The sequence below is a fragment of the Papaver somniferum genome, chromosome 1 (genome assembly GCF_003573695.1).
Source record: "Papaver somniferum cultivar HN1 chromosome 1, ASM357369v1, whole genome shotgun sequence".
NCBI classification, from domain to species: domain Eukaryota; kingdom Viridiplantae; phylum Streptophyta; class Magnoliopsida; order Ranunculales; family Papaveraceae; genus Papaver; species Papaver somniferum.
This window is the reverse complement of record NC_039358.1, coordinates 28,915,078-28,934,241: the sequence shown is the minus strand read 5'-3', so window position 1 is coordinate 28,934,241 and position 19,164 is coordinate 28,915,078. Positions and strand designations below refer to the sequence as shown.

At 39.8% G+C, this 19,164-nt stretch overlaps 1 protein-coding gene across 1 annotated transcript; it reads right to left on the bottom strand.

Moving 5' to 3' along the window:
- Positions 1–14,442: 14,442 nt before the first annotated feature.
- Positions 14,443–15,165, bottom strand: LOC113272758. The gene has a single exon (XM_026522570.1). It carries the CDS (start codon positions 15,163–15,165, stop codon positions 14,443–14,445), a length of 723 nt encoding a protein of 240 aa, XP_026378355.1.
- Positions 15,166–19,164: the final 3,999 nt, after the last annotated feature.

The window sequence follows — 19,164 nt, the reverse complement described above, 5'->3', positions numbered from 1 at the left end:
TGGCATGGGAAACTTTATGGCCTGATGATATGTAGAAGCAACCCCTTTTATCCCATGTATACACGGTCGACCTATGAGAGCGTTGTAAGGTGAGTCTATATCTATCACACAAACAATAACCTTTGTTTCCAACTCGCCCGCGAAAATCATTACGACTAATTCTCCCTTCGGCTTTGATGCAACCCCATTGAACCCATATACATTATATGTTGATGGTACAAGGTATGAATCCTTGTGCCCCATGGTTCTAAATGCACGATAAAAGAGAATATCAACCGAGCTCCCTGTATCCACCAGGATTATGTCTATTGCCCATATTTTTTCTTTCTTGTCTTCGTCATCCTCCCACTTTGATTATTTCCCGAAATTTAAGATTATGACCAATGGATCTGTGTGCGAAGCTCCTTCCTCTGGTACATCCATTGCAGAGAATGTTATCTCCCTCTTCTGCCACTCTTTTAATGGCTCCTTCTTCGCCACGCTGAATATCCCATTCCCTTCAAAGTCCCTCTTATACACTCTTTTGAGTATATTATCATGGAAGTTTTGAATGCTCTTGGCTGAATGTATTATCGAATTACAATTCAGTTTGTGAACTCCCCGATCTATTTCGATTCGGTACACCTGTTGATTGTCACGAGGTGGGGGTGGAGGAGGTTGTACATATCCCTCCAAAAAATGAGTGAATCCCCTGTTCCACTAGACAAAGTATAATCCTTCGGATGTTTCGGCAGTCATTCGTATGATGTCCATGAAACCGATGATACCTGCAAAACTCATGACTCCTAGTACTCGGAGGTGGTTCTTTTCCAAGATTTGGTGGGGTCGGAATCTCTTCTGTCAGTACTATCGTTTCCCATACATTCTCCACAGTTGTATTGAGTCCGGGAAGCTTTACATTTTCAAAGGCCGATGCATTTGGTCTTCGTTCTCCAAACCTAGGTCCTTGATTTCTTCTGTGCCGATATCCTGTTTATAACTTCATGGCTCATAATTCCTTCGTCTTGACTCCTCATACCTCTGTTGATCGATCCACTCCTGATCTCCGCTTGACACAACTACAAGTTTCGCCGGAACTGGGGTTGAAGGTTCCCCTTTATCATATTTCGGATCATCCTCCACGACATGTATTTTTCTTGGTAATAGCCTTGAGTTTCCTTCCTTTGATGGAATTGGTTTTACTTCACTGACTTGCCTCTGCTTCTCTTCCAACGCTATATATTCCTCTTGGTATTCCCTTAATTCATTCATTGTCAAGGAGTTCCGGATTATGAATATTTGGGTGTACAACAGGTCGGTCGGGAATAAGGCGTTCACGAAGGCTAGGATAAAAAATTTCTCGTCAACTCGTCCCGCGAGTTCACTACACACTATCCTCCATCTCGTCACTAGTCCTCGCAAACTTTTCGTTGGTCTTCGCTTTAGGTTGAACAAGGTATCGATTCCTGGCCTCAGCAGGTTGTTACTTATGTACGTTGTTAGGAATATTCTCTGCAGGTCTTTAAATGACGAAATCGACCTTTCTTGTAGTCCGTCGAACCATGCCAACGCTTCGCCGGTCAAACTCGTCGGGAAATACTTAGAGAGTACCGCTTCGTTTGGTTCCCACTGCATCAATGATAAAGTGTATTTCTTCAAGTGTTGCACATGAATATGCTTGAAAATGTCGGTAGCACGCACTTCTCATGAATGTCTGATAGGATTCTAGGAGAACCCTATTTATATATACCGCAATCGCACGGTGTCCAACTAGTAGACAGAGGCAAGTAAGGGTCGAACCCACAGGGAGCGGTGGAAATACCGTAATCACTATCTCTAATAAAACCAACACGAAATAATATTTTTGGGTTTTTAGGACTGAAAGTGAAATACGAAAATTAACCTAAACCACAAGAATGAATCCAATGAGAAAGTCGGTAACCAGGGTTTAATGTATCCACCACTATTTCTACTCAATTATTGAAATGAAATATAATCCATGAATTCTTTATCGTGCGTTCTATCGACATCACCTATTATACGTATTAGAATCGCAAATATCACTGGGACACCCTAAGCGTGGCACATCAAAAGATTGAACCAAAGCATGCACCATCAAATTGCGTTAGCGAGAAAGTTATACGAAACTAATTATAGGTTCACAAATAATACCCGGCTATTCTAAGCATATCCCATCAAAAGGTTTAACCCAAGCATGGAATATCAAACAAGTAGACAAATATATTTTCGATCCTAACAATTATGCGCAAAGGTTATACAAAACCGGTGAAGCGACAACCCATATTTCGATTAATCAATAAATAAGATCATGAAATTAATTTATTCAAATCAAAATAGCCTCAAAACCATATATGTTTTCAATCAAGATGGTCTAATGCTCCAAAGTGGTTTCAACATAAACCCTAGTTACATAAAGTCTAACAAGACATGCTTTCTCAAAAGCCATAAACATATAAAAGAAAATCCCACGCAAATCGAAACGGAATCGAAGAGTAAAGGATTGCAAATCCTTCACTGTTTCTCCCTATAGAACTGCCGTCCTTGGCCTCCGCCCAAAAAAACTCTCAAAACCCCCTCCCTTCCCTTCTCAGCTTCTGTTTTTCTTCCCTCTTTTTGCTGCGAGGAAACAAGACCTAGCCAAAAATATCCAAGCCCGGTCCAATATCACTGAAACGGACGTACAATTCCAGGCCCAACTACCACTTTCCATTCTGTCGGATCCTAACCATCAAACTAACTACTCTCCGGCACAAGACCACCAACACCAATCGATACTCCTTGAAGTTATAAGCCTGCACTGCTAGGACCACAACACCTGATTCAACTCTCGTACGAATCAGTTCAGCTACAAACATCTACGTTTCCTGTTCAAGTCACGCCCAAGATCGATCACAGCATCAACCCATTCATGCTTCGTTGAGGGTAGTCCCAGCCACAGATTGGCTTGAATCTCTACCCCAATGGTTGCTTGTATCACTAGTTCTTCTACATCTCATACCGACAAAATCCAACAGCACCAGCTGGATTCATGGCTTGCTTTCGTTTCTTCCATGTCCGATCTCCTCCATCTTCTTGTCTTCGTCGATGCCACCTGCAACCAACTCCATTTGATAACCACCAGCATCACTGTCTCTATCTCGGACAGGACTTCACAGCTCAGCCAATAACCATCTCATCTACAATTCCGCACACCCATTCTTCTCAAATAATCTCAGCTTCAGTTCGTTGTTGTCGAGCTTCCGGCAACAGCATCACTTTCCAAATTCAGTCAGAGCATCTAACTCTTCACCCCACTGGTTGCCATGGTTCGTGCAACGACTCCAAATTAGACGAATCAGCTCGGACAGATTACCATTAACCAACACCATCAGTCACCACACCAACTTCCGTCACTTCTCATCTCCATTCACGACCAACACCATCTTGAGAACTCACTTCGTACACCATCAGAAAATTCGTCCCATGCAAGAATGTTTACTGCCACCAGTTGCAATCATCTCATTTCTATACTTCCGCCACAACCAACTCAATTTCAATCTGTGTAGCAGCTTCTTTCATTCGATCAATCAGCCATAGAAATCACCTCATAGACTCGAGTACACCATTGCCACTGCCAGATACTGTCTGTCCACGAAACCCCATCGAACTCTAATTCCATCTACTGTTGTTGCATAACCAAATCCCAAAACTCCGTTGTTGTTCTCAACGTTGCTTCCCTGACTGCAAAACAAACTGGTTAACTCCAACCTAGTTCTTTTACTTGAGCCAGAACCCTCTCCAGTCACACCTCCTTGTCTTCTCAGCGCCTTCTCGTAGTTATCATGCCACCACAGCCAACAGCAGCTTGAGAGTATAAACTCCACCGCTGCCTGCAATTATTTATTCATAACCATGACCATAGAAGTAGCACCAGTAGCAACTGTTCAATCCACCAAAGACACTCAACGCCATTTTTAGCCGTAACCCATTGTAGTTATTGAACTCTGGTGACCGGAAATGAAGAAACATTCCAGGCATTACATCTTCATTGTCAATGTCTCTGCACTATATAAATCTCCCAAGTCAGATTGTGGTTGTAGTGGAGGCCACATCTTCTAACTCCAAATGGGCCTGGCTCGTTTCAACAAGGGGAAATTAGGGGGAGACCTAGGGGTGTGCAACGGACGGACGGTTGCGGATTAAGAGTCACCCGTAACCAAACCGTCCAAGTTGCGGATTTGAAAAATCAAACCGTGACCGGCCCAATCATCCGCGGATTTTACGGGACGGTTGCGGATTAACCGCGGATTTGGTAAAAAAAAAAAAAAAACTGTCAAGCAAGAAAAGAAGAAAACTCAAATTCCCAACTCATCATCACATCTCTGCTCATTGAGCAGCGGGGTCTCGGCTCTTTGGTTCGATCCAATTCCCATGTTGGGCCTGCTTGCTTAGTGACATCAAGCTAAAGAAGCAAATAAGCAATCCATTTTTGATATGGGCTTAGTGACATCACATTCAATTAGCTGGGCTTAGTGGCTTATAGCTAATGGAGCAGAGTCAGATGCGGTGCGGGTGAATCCGCGGTTTTCAATATTCAACCGCACCCAAACCGCTAAAACGTGCGGATTTGAGAATCCCATCCATGTCCCGCCCATACGCTTTGCGGTTTGGGTGAAATCCGCAATTTTGCGGACGGATACGGGTCAAATCCGCGGTTCCGGTTTTTATGCTCACCCCTAGGGAGACCCAAAAAAAAAATATTCTCGTTCTCAGGCCCATAATTAATTTTGGGTACTGTGACACCCATAATTATTTCCGTGACACCCATAATTATATGAAATTATTAAAAACTTCTGCATGACGGATTATGCATCTGCATGACTGAGTTATGCATCAGGGGTATAATTGGCAGCTCAACTTGGACATAACATATCTAAAAATCCGCACCTTAGAAATTTACAAATTTTATATGGTTGGAAATCTTTTAAAGAGAGCTACGCAACGAGTACAAACAACAATATCAAATTTTTGTTTTTCATGAAAAAATCGGAGGTGATCATCGTTTTAGGCAAAATTTTCGAAAACTTGATAAATAACCATTATGCAGCCACCAAAAAGGATGCATAACGCATTATGCAGACGCATAACGAATTATGCAACCATTTTCTCGACTTCATAACAAATTATGCATCTGCATAACAAAGTTATGCATCTATAACAAGTCATGTACCCATTGTTTTCGCCCCCTTCTTGAGTATAAAAAATTGATGCATAATGCAGTATATATCCATATTTACGGATGCATATCATGTTATGCATCTATTTTCTCGATGTATAAAAGATTGTGCGACAATTTTCTCGATGCATAATGCATTATGCAGTCATATTTTCGGATGCATAACAGGTTATGCATCCATTTTCACGACTGCATAACATGTTATGCAGATATTATTGTAGGTGCATGACAAGTTATGCAACCTTATTTTTTGTTGGTTTCAATACTAACAAAAATGTTGTTGTATAACGTGTTATGCAATCATTTTTCGGACTGCATAACACGTTATGCAACAAATTTTGTAGATGCATAACAGGTTACGCAACTGTTTTTAGAGTTGCATAACAGATTATTCAACCATTATGGAAAACAACAGGTTATGCAACTGTTTTTGTAGTGCTTTATTGAATGAATTTTTGTTAGAGAATGAAATACAAGCTAGTTCACATACTCTGGGGTACTTCAATGGATGTCAGAAATATACTATACAGTATTTTGCAACAGATTGTATGTGTTGGACTAAGCCGTATGATTGAACTAAGCCGCCTGTAACACCTGCTGCCCTGAAACACCCATGTTGAACTCAACTGGCTAAAGACTGGTTAACAAACTCTTGCAAGACTGAACCAGGTTACAGGAAACCCCCAGTGTTGGAATTGCCTCAAATTCTACTCATCTGTCTATGAATCTCCTGTAGAAAAATGGTGGAGCCTCAAATTATAAGATGAACACCAAACACTGACTATGATTGCTTGAGACAATTAAGCTCATGTTTCCCTCGAGACCTGACATTACGAAATCAATCATCTTTTCTGCACTTAACTAGGTCTCCGAAACACCACCACCAATGTTGGAATCGCCTAAAGTTTAATGTATGTGTCATTCTCCGATTATGCATCTCCAAGTTCCCTGCAGAGAAATGCTGGAGTCTTGGACTTCATGATCTGCAGACTTCATCACTATAATGCACTTCTTATACATTTTCCGCAGGTAAATGCGGATCCTCAGCCTTTGTACCTGTCAAGCAATTATACATAATCAGTGTAGGAGTTCACCATCTTGTTGTGGTTTAGGCTTGTGTTTTCAATTTCCTGTAAGCATTCAGTTCTGTTTTCCTGGTTGTTTTAGTCATTTCGTATACAAGATCAAATGGAAAACACATTTTCTATCCACAAGCATTGGTATCTTCCTATACATTTTCCACAAGCATCAACACACAACCAATTTTCGTATAAATTAAACCAAATGAAAACAAGACTAGGACATAAGTTTATCGCATCCGTCAAACTTCCCCCATTCAATTCTTCAGATTTTATTTTTCTTCGATTCCGACCTTAAACTCAATCAGTTTCATCACAAAACACTTCAAATTTCTTAACCCCTAATTGTTAAATAAACTGGAATGAACCCAAATCCAAATCTCATAGAAAGTAAGATATTTATGTACATCTCCATCTCAAATATACTAACAAACCCATCTCTCTAACTCCCAAATTCCTCACAAAACACATCACCATTAACCAATTCATACCCTTCAATGTCAACAAAAATAAGACAAATTTCTCATCACCAATGAAAAATCAACCATTCCTATCAAAATCTTCAGCTCCATCCTCCTCCCAAGTATACCCAAACATGATGTCTACCCTCCCTTACAAATGAAGAATAAGAAGAAACAAATCAAACCCTGATATGACGAAGAAAGGAAGGGTTTTGTGATGTAACATGTGAGCACAGAGAAAGGGGTTTCGAATTTCCTCCATCGATTAAGATTATCCTGTATCAAAGAATGAGCACAGAAATTAGGGTTTTAGAATCGAACTTACAGGTTTTAGGGGGGGAACTGGTCTTCTCCGAGTTCACTCGGGTGAGAGGATATGAAAATGTAGATATTTTATTCTATTCTGTTGAAAAAGAAGTGTATTTCAACCATTAAAACAGACGAAAACATAATTTTTAAAATTGTGGGTTTGAGAATAATTTTTTCCATAAAATGGGTGCGCGCCTGTAGGTTTCTGAGCGTGGGTTTCTCAGTGGAAAAATCTGGGAGAATGGGTCTCCCTGTAGTTTTCACTTTCAACAAACCAAGACAATACTTTGCTTTGCTTTGCTTCTTGAGTTCCCAGCAGTGATGCGCTTTGGTGATTCCAGCAAACATGAAATGACACGGCACTTTGGCAAGATTGTCGCAAATGCTATTTAAGCCTCCATTTAGTCATTATTCTTCCGGTAGATCAAATTCACTTGTACTTTCTACAAAAGCACTAAAATGATATTATTAGCCAAAATATCGAGTCCTAGATAATATAAATATGGGTATAAAATGTAGCATTTACATGCTTATCAATGTCCGCATACATTATCTCGTAGGTGAATGGAGATTTATCTGCCTCCTCTATCGCCTCTGTCAGCTGCACATTGCCACCTCTTCGCGAATTGTTTATCAGCGTCCTCATATCTCGTAGATCATTCAAGACCTCTTGGTTCAGGTTTCCTCCACTTGATGGTCTCCTCTCATCACGCCAAGTGATGTAGTTTTGAAAGTGATGTGTAAAGTGGTAGTAAAAGTTCGTTCAAAGACTTGTAGAGATTGATTTTAGACTTAATACTAGAAAATATATACAAAATACTGTCACGATATCGAGAGGTACTGAGACTCAAGATTCCACCGATTCTCATATTCATGTGGTTCAACTATCAGTTCCAGACAATTATAGCTCATAACATAATAAATATTGACTCTTTATTCTTTGCCAAGGTAGATTTTATAAAAGATTGACTGTAAATCACAAGCATGACGTATCAAAAATACTAAGACCAAGCATACGCCATCAAACAAAATCAGAATCAATTAAGAAAAATCATGAATCAATTTAAAATAGTGCAAAAGTCATAAAGGAATTAAATAGATTTACCACACACATAGAGAATGGCTTCCTCCGTCATCCCAGTGTTGGGTTTTAGCTCTTCATGGTGAAAACACGCTCAAAATAATAATCCATAGCTCAAAAAGGTGTTTTATTGAGGAAGAGGTATGAAGCAGCGGGTTTGTAACAATTATAATTGTTACATAACCCACTGTTACAGAGAAGAGTGTTACAGAGAAGACCTAACAGAAATAATTGTTGCAAAACTGTTACAGTTCAAAAGAAAAGGTGACGGTTTTGTTCTTTTTCTACCTCTCGACTGCTGTTAATGGAACTCGACTCTGCAGCTCTCGTTTTTACTCCGCAGCTACCCTAACACCTTTGCTCGGTCCCCAAAGTCTCGACTGAAATTCCCATGAAAGTCCATGGGCCTGTTTTGCATCATCTCGATGATCCAGCCAATTCTGATCGATGAGAAGACATATACCATCCATGTTTATCCCAAACAGGCCCGTTCAAAGTAATTCTGGTGATTGAAACTCCCTGGAACACGTTTAATAATCGAACCCTAATTCTGTACGTGAAGAACAATTTTCCCGCCAAAAATTTCATTCGAATTTGAGAAGAAAGTGACCTCCCCCTATCCTATGCTGGTCTCCCTTTAGCAGATGCCTGGAAATGGGTCACCACTTAGTAATTAGGTTACCCCTTATCCAAAGTGAGAGTCCGTATAGTAATTTGCTCCCACGAGCGCAAAAACCACTTTTTTAGCCAATTTCGCCGCAAAAGCTTATTTCTCCAAAAATACCTACAGGGACATAAAAAGCCATAATAAATATAAAATCGAGCACTAATAATATATACAACTGAGATTATATAAGACACAAAAATGTGCCTATCAAATACCCCCAAACTTATTATTTGCTAGTCCTCGAGCAAATCAAATAGAAAATAAAATCCTAACTCACTATCGCAGGCATTGTCGATTGCATTTAGCGTATGCAATAAGCCTTTAAACCCCTAAGTGTCCCTAGTGGCGGAGTGTTGTCTCCGGAGGGCTTACAAGAGGTATACCCACAAAACCTTTACTCCAGACCCTAACTATCTACGCAGAACCTTGGAAGGCACTAAAGAATCTCCTTGGTTGGCATACTTATTGACTACAGGAGGAAGTACCCTGATGCGAAATTCCAATTGTTGTACACGAGTTTGCACTCAAGCATACTAAAATTCATATAAAGTGACAGAGCTCTACTCAGATAGTTGCACTATGAACATCAATATCCGGAGTCAAAACTAATCACATGGATAGATCAAGAAGATGGATATAGAAAAGCATAGATGGTTTTGATGTTTACTAAGTGAACGGCGTTTCCCGTATCTGTCTGAAGGCCTCCGCCAAAATGAACCTATCCTAATGGATTGAGATACTAGTCTGAATAATATCAACACACTGGCATATACAAGGGTGACAGTGGTCGATAACCTAACTCTATGTCAACACAACTGGCATATACAAGGGTACCAGTGGTCGACTTTATTGAATTTATTCCATTTGGTCAAATGGTCCGGTCTCAATTTCTTTTTTTTTTCATGGTATCTCAATCACTCTAATTCACCCTAGCATTGGTAACAACTTGAATCGTGATCCCCACCAAATCACTTAGAAACATATTTAAAAAGAAAAATAAAAACAGAAGTGAAAAGGACTCAACGAGATATGGTGAAACTATCATGTTATTCCTAACAACTGAGCTCTGTGCTTTTATGAATAGACTCTTTAGATGTTGCCATCTAATCAGATTGGTTCCTCAACTCCTACAACCAAAATTCTTCCATCCACTTAGATTAGTTAGTGCGATCCTTAATATGCATAAATTTCTAGGCTCTGGAGTTTATTAATGCAACTAAAAAGTTTCTCCCATACCCCCAAACTTAAATCTAACATTGTCCTTAATGTTCTAAAGATAAAATTAAAAGCATGAACAAGGAGAAACTGTTACCATTTGAAGCAAAAGAGATAAGGAAAGATATTACAGTGTTGCATGAGATTGGGTTACCTCCCAAGAAGTGCTAAGTTTAACGTCTTCAGCCAGACATAAGAAAGGATTAATCACCTCGTATCATAAAGTAATAGCCGAAATATCTGTGGATCATCAAAACCAAATAGAGCTATCACAAGTAAAAGGAATTTGCAACATGCCAAGAAAATTAACAAATAAAGCGCACCCTTGTCTAGTTTCCTGTTTAAGACAACTATATCTAGCCGTGGTTCAGGTTCAAGCTCTATGAAAGGGTCTAGATAAAATATTTTCATGCGCTGGAATTCCTCAAAGCTAAGGTCCGGTTCAGGTATTAGAGTCTGGAAAAACTCAAGTAAAAACTTAGAAGCACATAATAATAACCTGAATAATTGTGGATCCTTAAAGTCAATCAGTTTTGACTCACACAACTGACCACAATGAGAGTGGTGGTCTTCCTTAAACAAATGTGTCGACCCTAATCTCCTAAAGTAATTAGGTTTAGTCTCAAAACTTAATAATTGACACATATGAAACTTATACGTTCCCACAATTGGTCGAAAAATATTTGGTGGGAAAACAAAGTCAATCTGGATATCATAGCCTGGGTAAACCACATCAACCAGAGGATGGGTTTCTAACAACTGAACTTCCTTATGGACATCACTAGGTTCAGGAAAACGTGTATGAATATAATTTTGTAAAATGGTTGAGGCACATATGTCAAGTCCCAAGTGAGGGACCTTTCTAATAGTTAAAGCTCATGGAGAATGATAATCACCCCCAAACTTAGAGTTTTCAGTGTCTCTAGAAAGACTAGGCACAACTTCCCTAATTTCAAGGTCATTAGATTCCTGGAAATGGTCAATTGATTCTTCTAAGTTTGGTTCATCCTCACTCATCTCTACGAGTTCACTTTCTTTGTCTAAGACTAATGTTTCTAAATCGCTAGACTCTAAAACAAGATTCTCAGAAAAAACTCGTTCCTCTAAACCATTATTAGCTTCGTAATCAAAAGGAAATACTACATCGTCTAAAACGGGAGTATCTCTAGTCAAATCCTCGTCCTTTTGAATAGGTGAATAATTATTAAAATTATTTGGATTTGAATTAGAAATAATATTATTATTAAGCTCAATTGGAGTAACAAATTCCTGATCGCTATGCCTACTTATTTCAAATTCTTCTTCAACACTATCCTCATCATAATCATCATTATAGTAACATGAAAATGGTTGAACCTCGTCTAAACAAGTAGTGTTACCAATTTTATCCTCGTCATCTTGATTATGAAAATTACTATCCTCAGTTTCAAGGGTATTATTGGAAATTAAGATTATTTCGAGCAATTCTTTCGTTCGTCTCAGCTATCATCTTGAAGGATTCCTCTATAGAAAGTTCTCTTTCGTCATAAACTAAGTTATTCATCTCAGCTAACTTACGTGTCGACTCCTCTAATTTCCTGAGGGACTCTTCTAAAGGAGAAATATAAGAATTTTGCTCGTATGACCGGTGCATGTGTGGATAATAATTGGGATCATCAAGGTATGATCCATAACCTTGAAAAGGATGATGTTCCCAAACACTATTCACACTATGGTCAAAGTACTAACGTCCATTTTGAAACTCGGACGGATATTCATTGTATTGGCTATTGTAATACCAGTTCGACATTCTATTGCAGGGGTGTGAGTTGTCACACAAAATAAAACCCACTGACAGGGGATTCGTGGGTGGATAGAGTCTTACCTCCCGTACCAGACGGGCGATGAACCGTTGAAGTCGACTCAGGCCACCAACTCCGATGTTAGTGTACGAACCCGAGGGGCCGAGACAGTATTGTAACTGTCGTCCTTCCCTGCAAACAGTTGATATTTAATTTTGACCCTTCTTTAGGGTTTAAAAATAATGTCCATGAATGTCCAAAAAGTCCAAAAATAAAAATGTCCAAAAAGGAAAAGAAAAATTACAAAAATAACACCCTATTTACAGTTTCTAAAAATAAAAAAAAATAACTATATAAAAAATCTTCTTCTTCACTCCTTTCGGATTCCTCTTTTCTTTCCTTCTTTGGCGATGCTTTCCTTTTATAACACTTTTTCTTCCCTTGTAGCTTCGCTCCAAATATGAAAAGAATCGAAAAATACCAAAACGCGTAAAAAAGAACAAAAAATAATAAAAAGAAAAAGAAACCTAAAACAAATCTAAATACAAGTCCGCGTCGGCGGCGCCAAGAATTGATGTAGTTTTGAAAGTGATGATGTAAAGTGGTAGTAAAAGTTCGTTCAAAGACTTGTAGAGATTGATTTTAGATTTAATACTAGAAAATATATACAAAATACTGTCACGATATCGAGAGGTATTGAGACTCAAGATTCCACCGATTCTCATATTCATGTGGTTCAACTATCAATTCGAGACAATTATAGCTCATAACATAATAAATATTGACTCTTTATTCTTTGCCAAGGTAGATTTTATAAAATATTGACTGTAAATCACAAGCATGACGTATCAAAAATACTAAGACCAAGCATACACCATCAAACAAAATCACAATCAATTAAGAAAAATCATGAATCAATTTAAAATAGTGCAAAAGTCATAAAGGAATTAAATAGATTTACCACACGCGTAGAGAATGGCTTCCTCCGTCATCCCAGTGTTGGATTTTAGCTCTTCATGGTGAAAACACGCTCAAAATAATAATCCATAGCTCAAAAAGGTGTTTTATTGAGGAAGAGGTATGAAGCAGCGGGTTTGTAACAATTATAATTGTTACAGAACCCACTGTTACAGAGAAGAGTGTTACAGAGAAGACCTAACAGAAATAATTGTTGCAAAACTGTTACAGTTCGAAAGAAAAGGTGACGGTTTTGTTCTTTTTCTACCTCTCCACTGATGTTAATGGAACTCGACTCTGCAGCTCTCGTTTTTACTCCGCAGCTACCCTAACACCTCTGCTCGGTGCCCAAAGTCTCGACTGAAATTCCCATGAAAGTCCATGGGCCTGTTTTGCATCATCTCGATGATCCAACCAATTCTGATCGATGAGAAGACATATACCATCCATGTTTATCCCAAACAGGCCCGTTCAAAGTAATTCTGGTGATTGAATCTCCCTGGAACACGTTTAATAATCGAACCCTAATTTTGTACGTGAAGAACAATTTTCCCGCCAAAAATTTCATTCGAATTTGAGAAGAAAGTGACCCCCCTATCCTGTGCTGTTCTCCCTTTAGCAGATGCCTGGAAATGGGTCACCCCTTAGTAATTAGGTTACCCCTTATCCAGAGTGAGAGTCCGTATAGTAATTTTCTCCCACGAGCGCAAAAACCACTTTTTTAGCCAATTTCGCCGCAAAAGCTTATTTCTCCAAAAATACCTACAGGGACATAAAAATCCATAATAAATATAAAATCGAGCACTACTAATATATACAATTGAGATTATATAAGACACAAAAATGTGCCTATCAACAAGCCTTCCTTCCCCACATCTGATTGCCTCCTCGTGTCTCCGGTTTACCTCGTGTTGCCTTTCCTCCTCTCGCCTCATTTCATCTTCGTTCCTCCTTTCTTCCTCGTACCTTCCTCTTTGATCTTCCCATCTCGTTTCCTCCGACGTCCTTCTTAGATTTCTTTCTTCACTACTTTCTCTTCGTTGTCTCCTTCGCCGCTCTCCTTCGTCGTTCTCATGGGCATACCTCCTTCGTCGTGACTCTTCTTCTCCCGACGATATCGTGTTTCCTTCTGAGTACATGACGTCTGCCGCTGCTTCCTCGTTAAGTTGCCGACTTTGTAGCGCCAACATAGCGTTTTGCCTCATCAACCAAGCATGCTGCTCTGCTAGATCCCTGTCTCGTTCAATAAAGAAAACAACTACTCTTCCAGAACATGAGGTTTGTTGTTTACTTTGCTTGTTCAAGCACTTAAAGCAACCCACTTTGCCCATTTGTTGGTCTACTCAAAAGTAAAGCTAAGGTCATCGAGTTCAGTAGGAGATTAGAAATTCGTAAAACATTTCCTAAGGTGTGCTTTCGTGGATGTGAATCACATTGAAGATTCGTTCAAACAAGATGAAGTGGATTTATTGAGAAAAATCAAAGAAAGCATACACAAAATGGAGGGGAACATAAACCAAAAACTACTTGAATCTAGAGTGATCATGCACAGCCTGGCTAACCCACACCATATTAAAATGAAGAAAAGTAGGTGGAAAGACCACCAAACAGTAGTGTTAGATGTTGTTGCTCCAAAAGATACAGACAATCCAATCACATAATCTTATTACACGGTAGTTAGATCCCTGGACATGATCGATTAAATTGTTGGAGCATTTTCGCATTTGTTCTAGCCATCATATTAGAAGTGGCCATAGCAACTGCCAATGCATTCACATTTGCTACCACTTCAGATTGATAATTGTCGTTTGGAAGAGTAACACACTGGGGATGGATGTTGAGACCACTCGGATCAGATATGTAACTCCAAGGAGAGGAAGAAACAAGGTCTCCACAGATTGAACACATGGCATCAGGACTAACTGGAACTGATTGAAGCTTAAGAATTATTTGAAATGGAAGTTTGGAGCATGATGGGTGGATGCAAAAGTAATGGTCCTTGTCATCATCATGACTCTTTTCAGCAGCACCGGATGAGCATTTGTAGAAAAAACCTTTGACTTCATCACCACAGACACCGCACGGACGCGACTGACCGTCATCTGATGATTCTGATTCATCTTCCTGGAGTCCCTCCCATATCCTTTCTAATTGATGGTCAGGGTGAAAGTTAGTGGTGAGATACTCAGGGCAGGTTGCACAATCCTCATGGATACCGTAATCGCATTGCTTGCTGTAGTACATAATACCAGAACCCTCCATGCCGCAGCAACTACATATAAACCCGCTGTTACCCTCATAAACTGTTGCCACAACTTCCTTGATTAGGACATGAGGATGGGTAAAGTGTTGCAGAGTTTCTTTTCCTTTAGGTAAAGAAGTCTTCTTACTTGAGGCCATTATCTCTCTCTCTCTCTCTCTCTGTGTATCTCCTTGGTTTTATCTAAACTGTCTATACCACAGGCTTGTTGTAATTGTGCTGATTAAATAGTACATGATAAGAAGCTGTCGAGTAGTTGTACCAACAGCGCGAATTGTGCATGCTTCCGGCTGGAAGAGATATATATACACTTGGATTAATAAAAGTCCCTAGGGTCTTATAAGCGAAACAATGGGGAAGCTACGTACATTCAGTTTAAATTAATGCACATACCTATTGGTATAAGATAATCTTTTACGGCAAGTTGTGGGCATAGTTGGTGCATATTTTATATAGCCAAGTTGGGATTGAAGTTTCAAAGTCTCTCTTTAAAAAAAGATAGAAACTAATAATACTCGATGATAAAATACAGCTCAAGGCTTGCATCACTGCCTGTAGTTGTCCTCAGTTGACTCTAAGAGTATGTGCGAATATTAAAAAAGAACATGCGCATGGAAGGAGATGTTGCTCGGACTTTTAAGCTCACAGAAACAGTTTACTGCATCAGGAAAAACAATATGACTCATGGCATTGTGGGAGGAGTATACATGCATGCAACACCCACAGAAGAAAAGAGTGAAGAACGACAAAATTCGGTTGATTGCAGCAAAAAACGCATACCACAGTGAAGCAAAAAAAAAAGTTGGGGAAATCCGAGAATTGAACTTGGGACCTCTCGCACCCTAAGCAAGAATCATACCACTAGACCAATTGCCCATTTGTCAATTTTCTTTATGTCTTTCTTATTTATAAGAATTTATCTAAAATCGAGTCTACCTCTAAAGCCAATGGTTGGTATGACAAATAGATAATGGAAGTCCATTAAGAGGTAAATCGTTGGTGAAGGCCAAAGGGAAAGGCTATTCCTTTACAATCTTAATTTTAATCCATGCAGAATAGTTGAGAACTTGAATTACAAAGACTCAGTTATTCTTGTTTCCTTTTGATAGATAACTTTTTTATTTTTTTTCGTAGAAGGAAAATCTCTAAGTGATAACGTATTAGAATCGTGTCACGTTCCAATTGGATGTCTCAGCCCCTGGTCATACCGAACCTAGCAGATTTTGGACATGGAGACAATTTGAAACCAAAAATTTGTACACACACAAGGGACTTCATTCATGGCTTAGAGATATATCCCACTGGACAGAGAATCAAAGCTCTAAAATCTGTCTCAACCAATAAGAAAGAAGTTTAAGATCTCTTGTTCAAAAAACTTACCATTTTGAGTACTCTATTTAAACAAGCCAACTGTAACAACCACAGACATCATCTCTCTTGCAATCCTTAGCACTTCAACTTCGCTCATCCATCAATATATCAGTTAACCATGGCAGCTTCTACAATGGCTCTATCTTCACCTGCATTGGCCGGTAAGGCACTTGTTCCTTCCAGCTCTGAAGTTTCATCAAGCCCATGGTACGGACCTGACCGTGTTAAATACTTGGGACCATTCTCTGGTGAATCTCCATCATACTTGTGAACACATAAATCACGAAGCCATCCACGTGTTCACGAACAATATTCGCATACATTCTAATTCTAAAATTGTACGTCGTATGTGTAAAGGGGATGATTATATCGATTCATCGACTCGAAGCCTTCGAGATTTTCATTGTCTAGTCGAATATTATCATAAATAATGTTCGTATAAAGGAATAAACAGAGAATCAAGTATAAATGTAAAGCACATGAAGTTCAACGCTGAATGTAAAGTGCTGAAATGTAAATAAGACAAAGATTTACGTGGTTCGGTACTAAGGCCTACATCCACGAGGCTGGTGTTTCACTATGTATTGAATGATTACAAAGATAGTCTAATGACTTTAGAGTATACATAGGTCTGCGGAAGTAGGGGGTTACTTACTCTTCCTATTTCTCTCTCCTATATTCTCCTATAATTGCTTTGGATTGGTCGACCCCCTTTCTATCTTAGTGGAGAGGGGTATTTAAAGGGTTGGAACGTGGGTCCCATTTCTGAGGTGCCGTTGTGATCTTATCTTCTTGTGCTTTCTGCCCATTACGCAGAGGTCTTCGGCATGTCCTGCGTCCTAAGCTTGAATACGAAGGGTTATCCTCGCCTCTTCCACGAGCTGATTGACACGTGTATATCTCTTTGGTATTTAATGCTGGTAGATGGGTGTCTGCTCGTGTCAGACAAGTGTCTCTTTGTCTGGTCAAATTTGTGTCAGTCAAACTTCCTCTCAGTCGTTGATCTGGGATCTTCCTCGGGATTGGGTGTATTAACACCCGAGGGGTATTATCTGGTGCTCCTCTAAGCCATCATACCTCTGTGATCCTCTGTCCCTGACCGTCAGATCTGCTGACCGGTGGAATCTTCTGATGAGATGCTTGTTATCATGTTTTGATTTCTTGTTTTGCATGCCTTCCACGTGTCTCTTTCTGTACTCGTGGTGGATGATGAAAGGTGTACATACAATTTTCCCCTCTTCTTCTGACTTGGGCGCATTTTGCAATTTAGAAGAAGAAAGGTCGTCCTACACGTTTTATCTCTCCTGAAATAACTTCCCCTATAGATACGGGCACGTTTCCCACTTTGCATTAACTTTCCCCATAACTGCTCCTTGGTACGGGGGACAATTATTGTCTTCTCTAGCTTCATAAATAGGAAAGAGAATGTGAAAAAAAAACTTTTATCCTCTTCTTGTCAGTGTCCATCCTCTTCTTGTTCTTTAGTCATTTATTATCGCCATTCTTGTGAGGAAGATAACAACATTCAATTTTCTGTCTCTTTCGCTCTCGACTGTTGTTGCCCCTGTATCGCAGACAACTAGATTTTGATATCTCCGATCCTCCTTTCTTCGACTTTGGTTGGTGCTTGTCGTCCTCTTCTATACCGGTATGGGGTTTTTCATTAGCTGATCATCATTGATTTACCTATGTATCTACCCGTTTGTTTCCTGCTGATGTATTCTTGGCTTTGTGATGAAGAACACACATGTCGAAGCATATATGCTTGTCCCTGTTCTTTGTTACGAAGTCTGTGAGTCTGTATCTAAGTATTATCCCTGGAGTTTGATGGAGTATTTCTGGTTATTTTTAGTTTTTAGGGTTTTTAATGTTTATCCGGATGAACCATCAATTATGGGTTTTTTGATCTTTAGTGATCTCCTCGTATTCTTCTTTAAACTGTTTTTGTGTTTCCTTGTAGATATGTCTGATCGTCCACGGGCTCCTTACCAAACCCCGCCGTCTAGTCCGCCAAGATCCCCTCAGCGTCGAGATTCTGACAGATCTCCACTTGGGGAAGGTCCTCACAAGTCTTCGCAATCGGATCCTCAGGGTCATAGGGTTTCATCTTCCTGTGGTGCGAAGGTTGTGCCTACTAAGAAAGGGGATGTGCCGAAGGGTCCTTCTGGGTCTAGGTATGTTGTTAACTGTGTCCCTTCTCGTCCTCGTGAAGATTCTAGGAGTACGCAGGCTCCGCCTCGTGATGACTCTAGGAGTACGCGGTCTCCTCCTCCTCGTAATGAAGCATTGGATGTTCCGCCCCTTCGTTCTATGGCTCCTCCTTCAGTGCCTCCGCAGAAATCTTTGCCGCCTCCTCCCACGGTTTCTTTCAACGGGAAGTACTCCATGGGTACTATGTCGAGAGCTGATCCGTCTAAAAATCTTCATTCTAAAAGGAAAGCTTCGGAATTGAGTCCTACTTCTGATTCCGCAGACGAAGAAGAAATTTTCCCCGTGATACGCATCATTTCAGTTGGTAAGAAGAAGGTCACTTTCAAGCATATTGATCTTGAGAAGTTCAAGGAAAAACATGAGCTTCAAGATTTTGAGGTTCGCTTCTATGCCCCTGACGATGATATCACTTACGAGCTCCTTCCTAAGTATCAGTTTGACGAGTTTCATATATTGACTACGGTTGGAGCCTTCGAGGCGGGTCTCATGTTGCCCCTATATAAGTCGGGTGACTCCTTTTATTATGACGTGTTGGATAGTCGCGAAGGCTCTTCTAC

Bases quoted from the DNA above. Each gene is read 5' to 3' on its own strand.
- LOC113272758 (XM_026522570.1), bottom strand. From the start codon at position 15,165: ATGGCCTCAAGTAAGAAGACTTCTTTACCTAAAGGAAAAGAAACTCTG.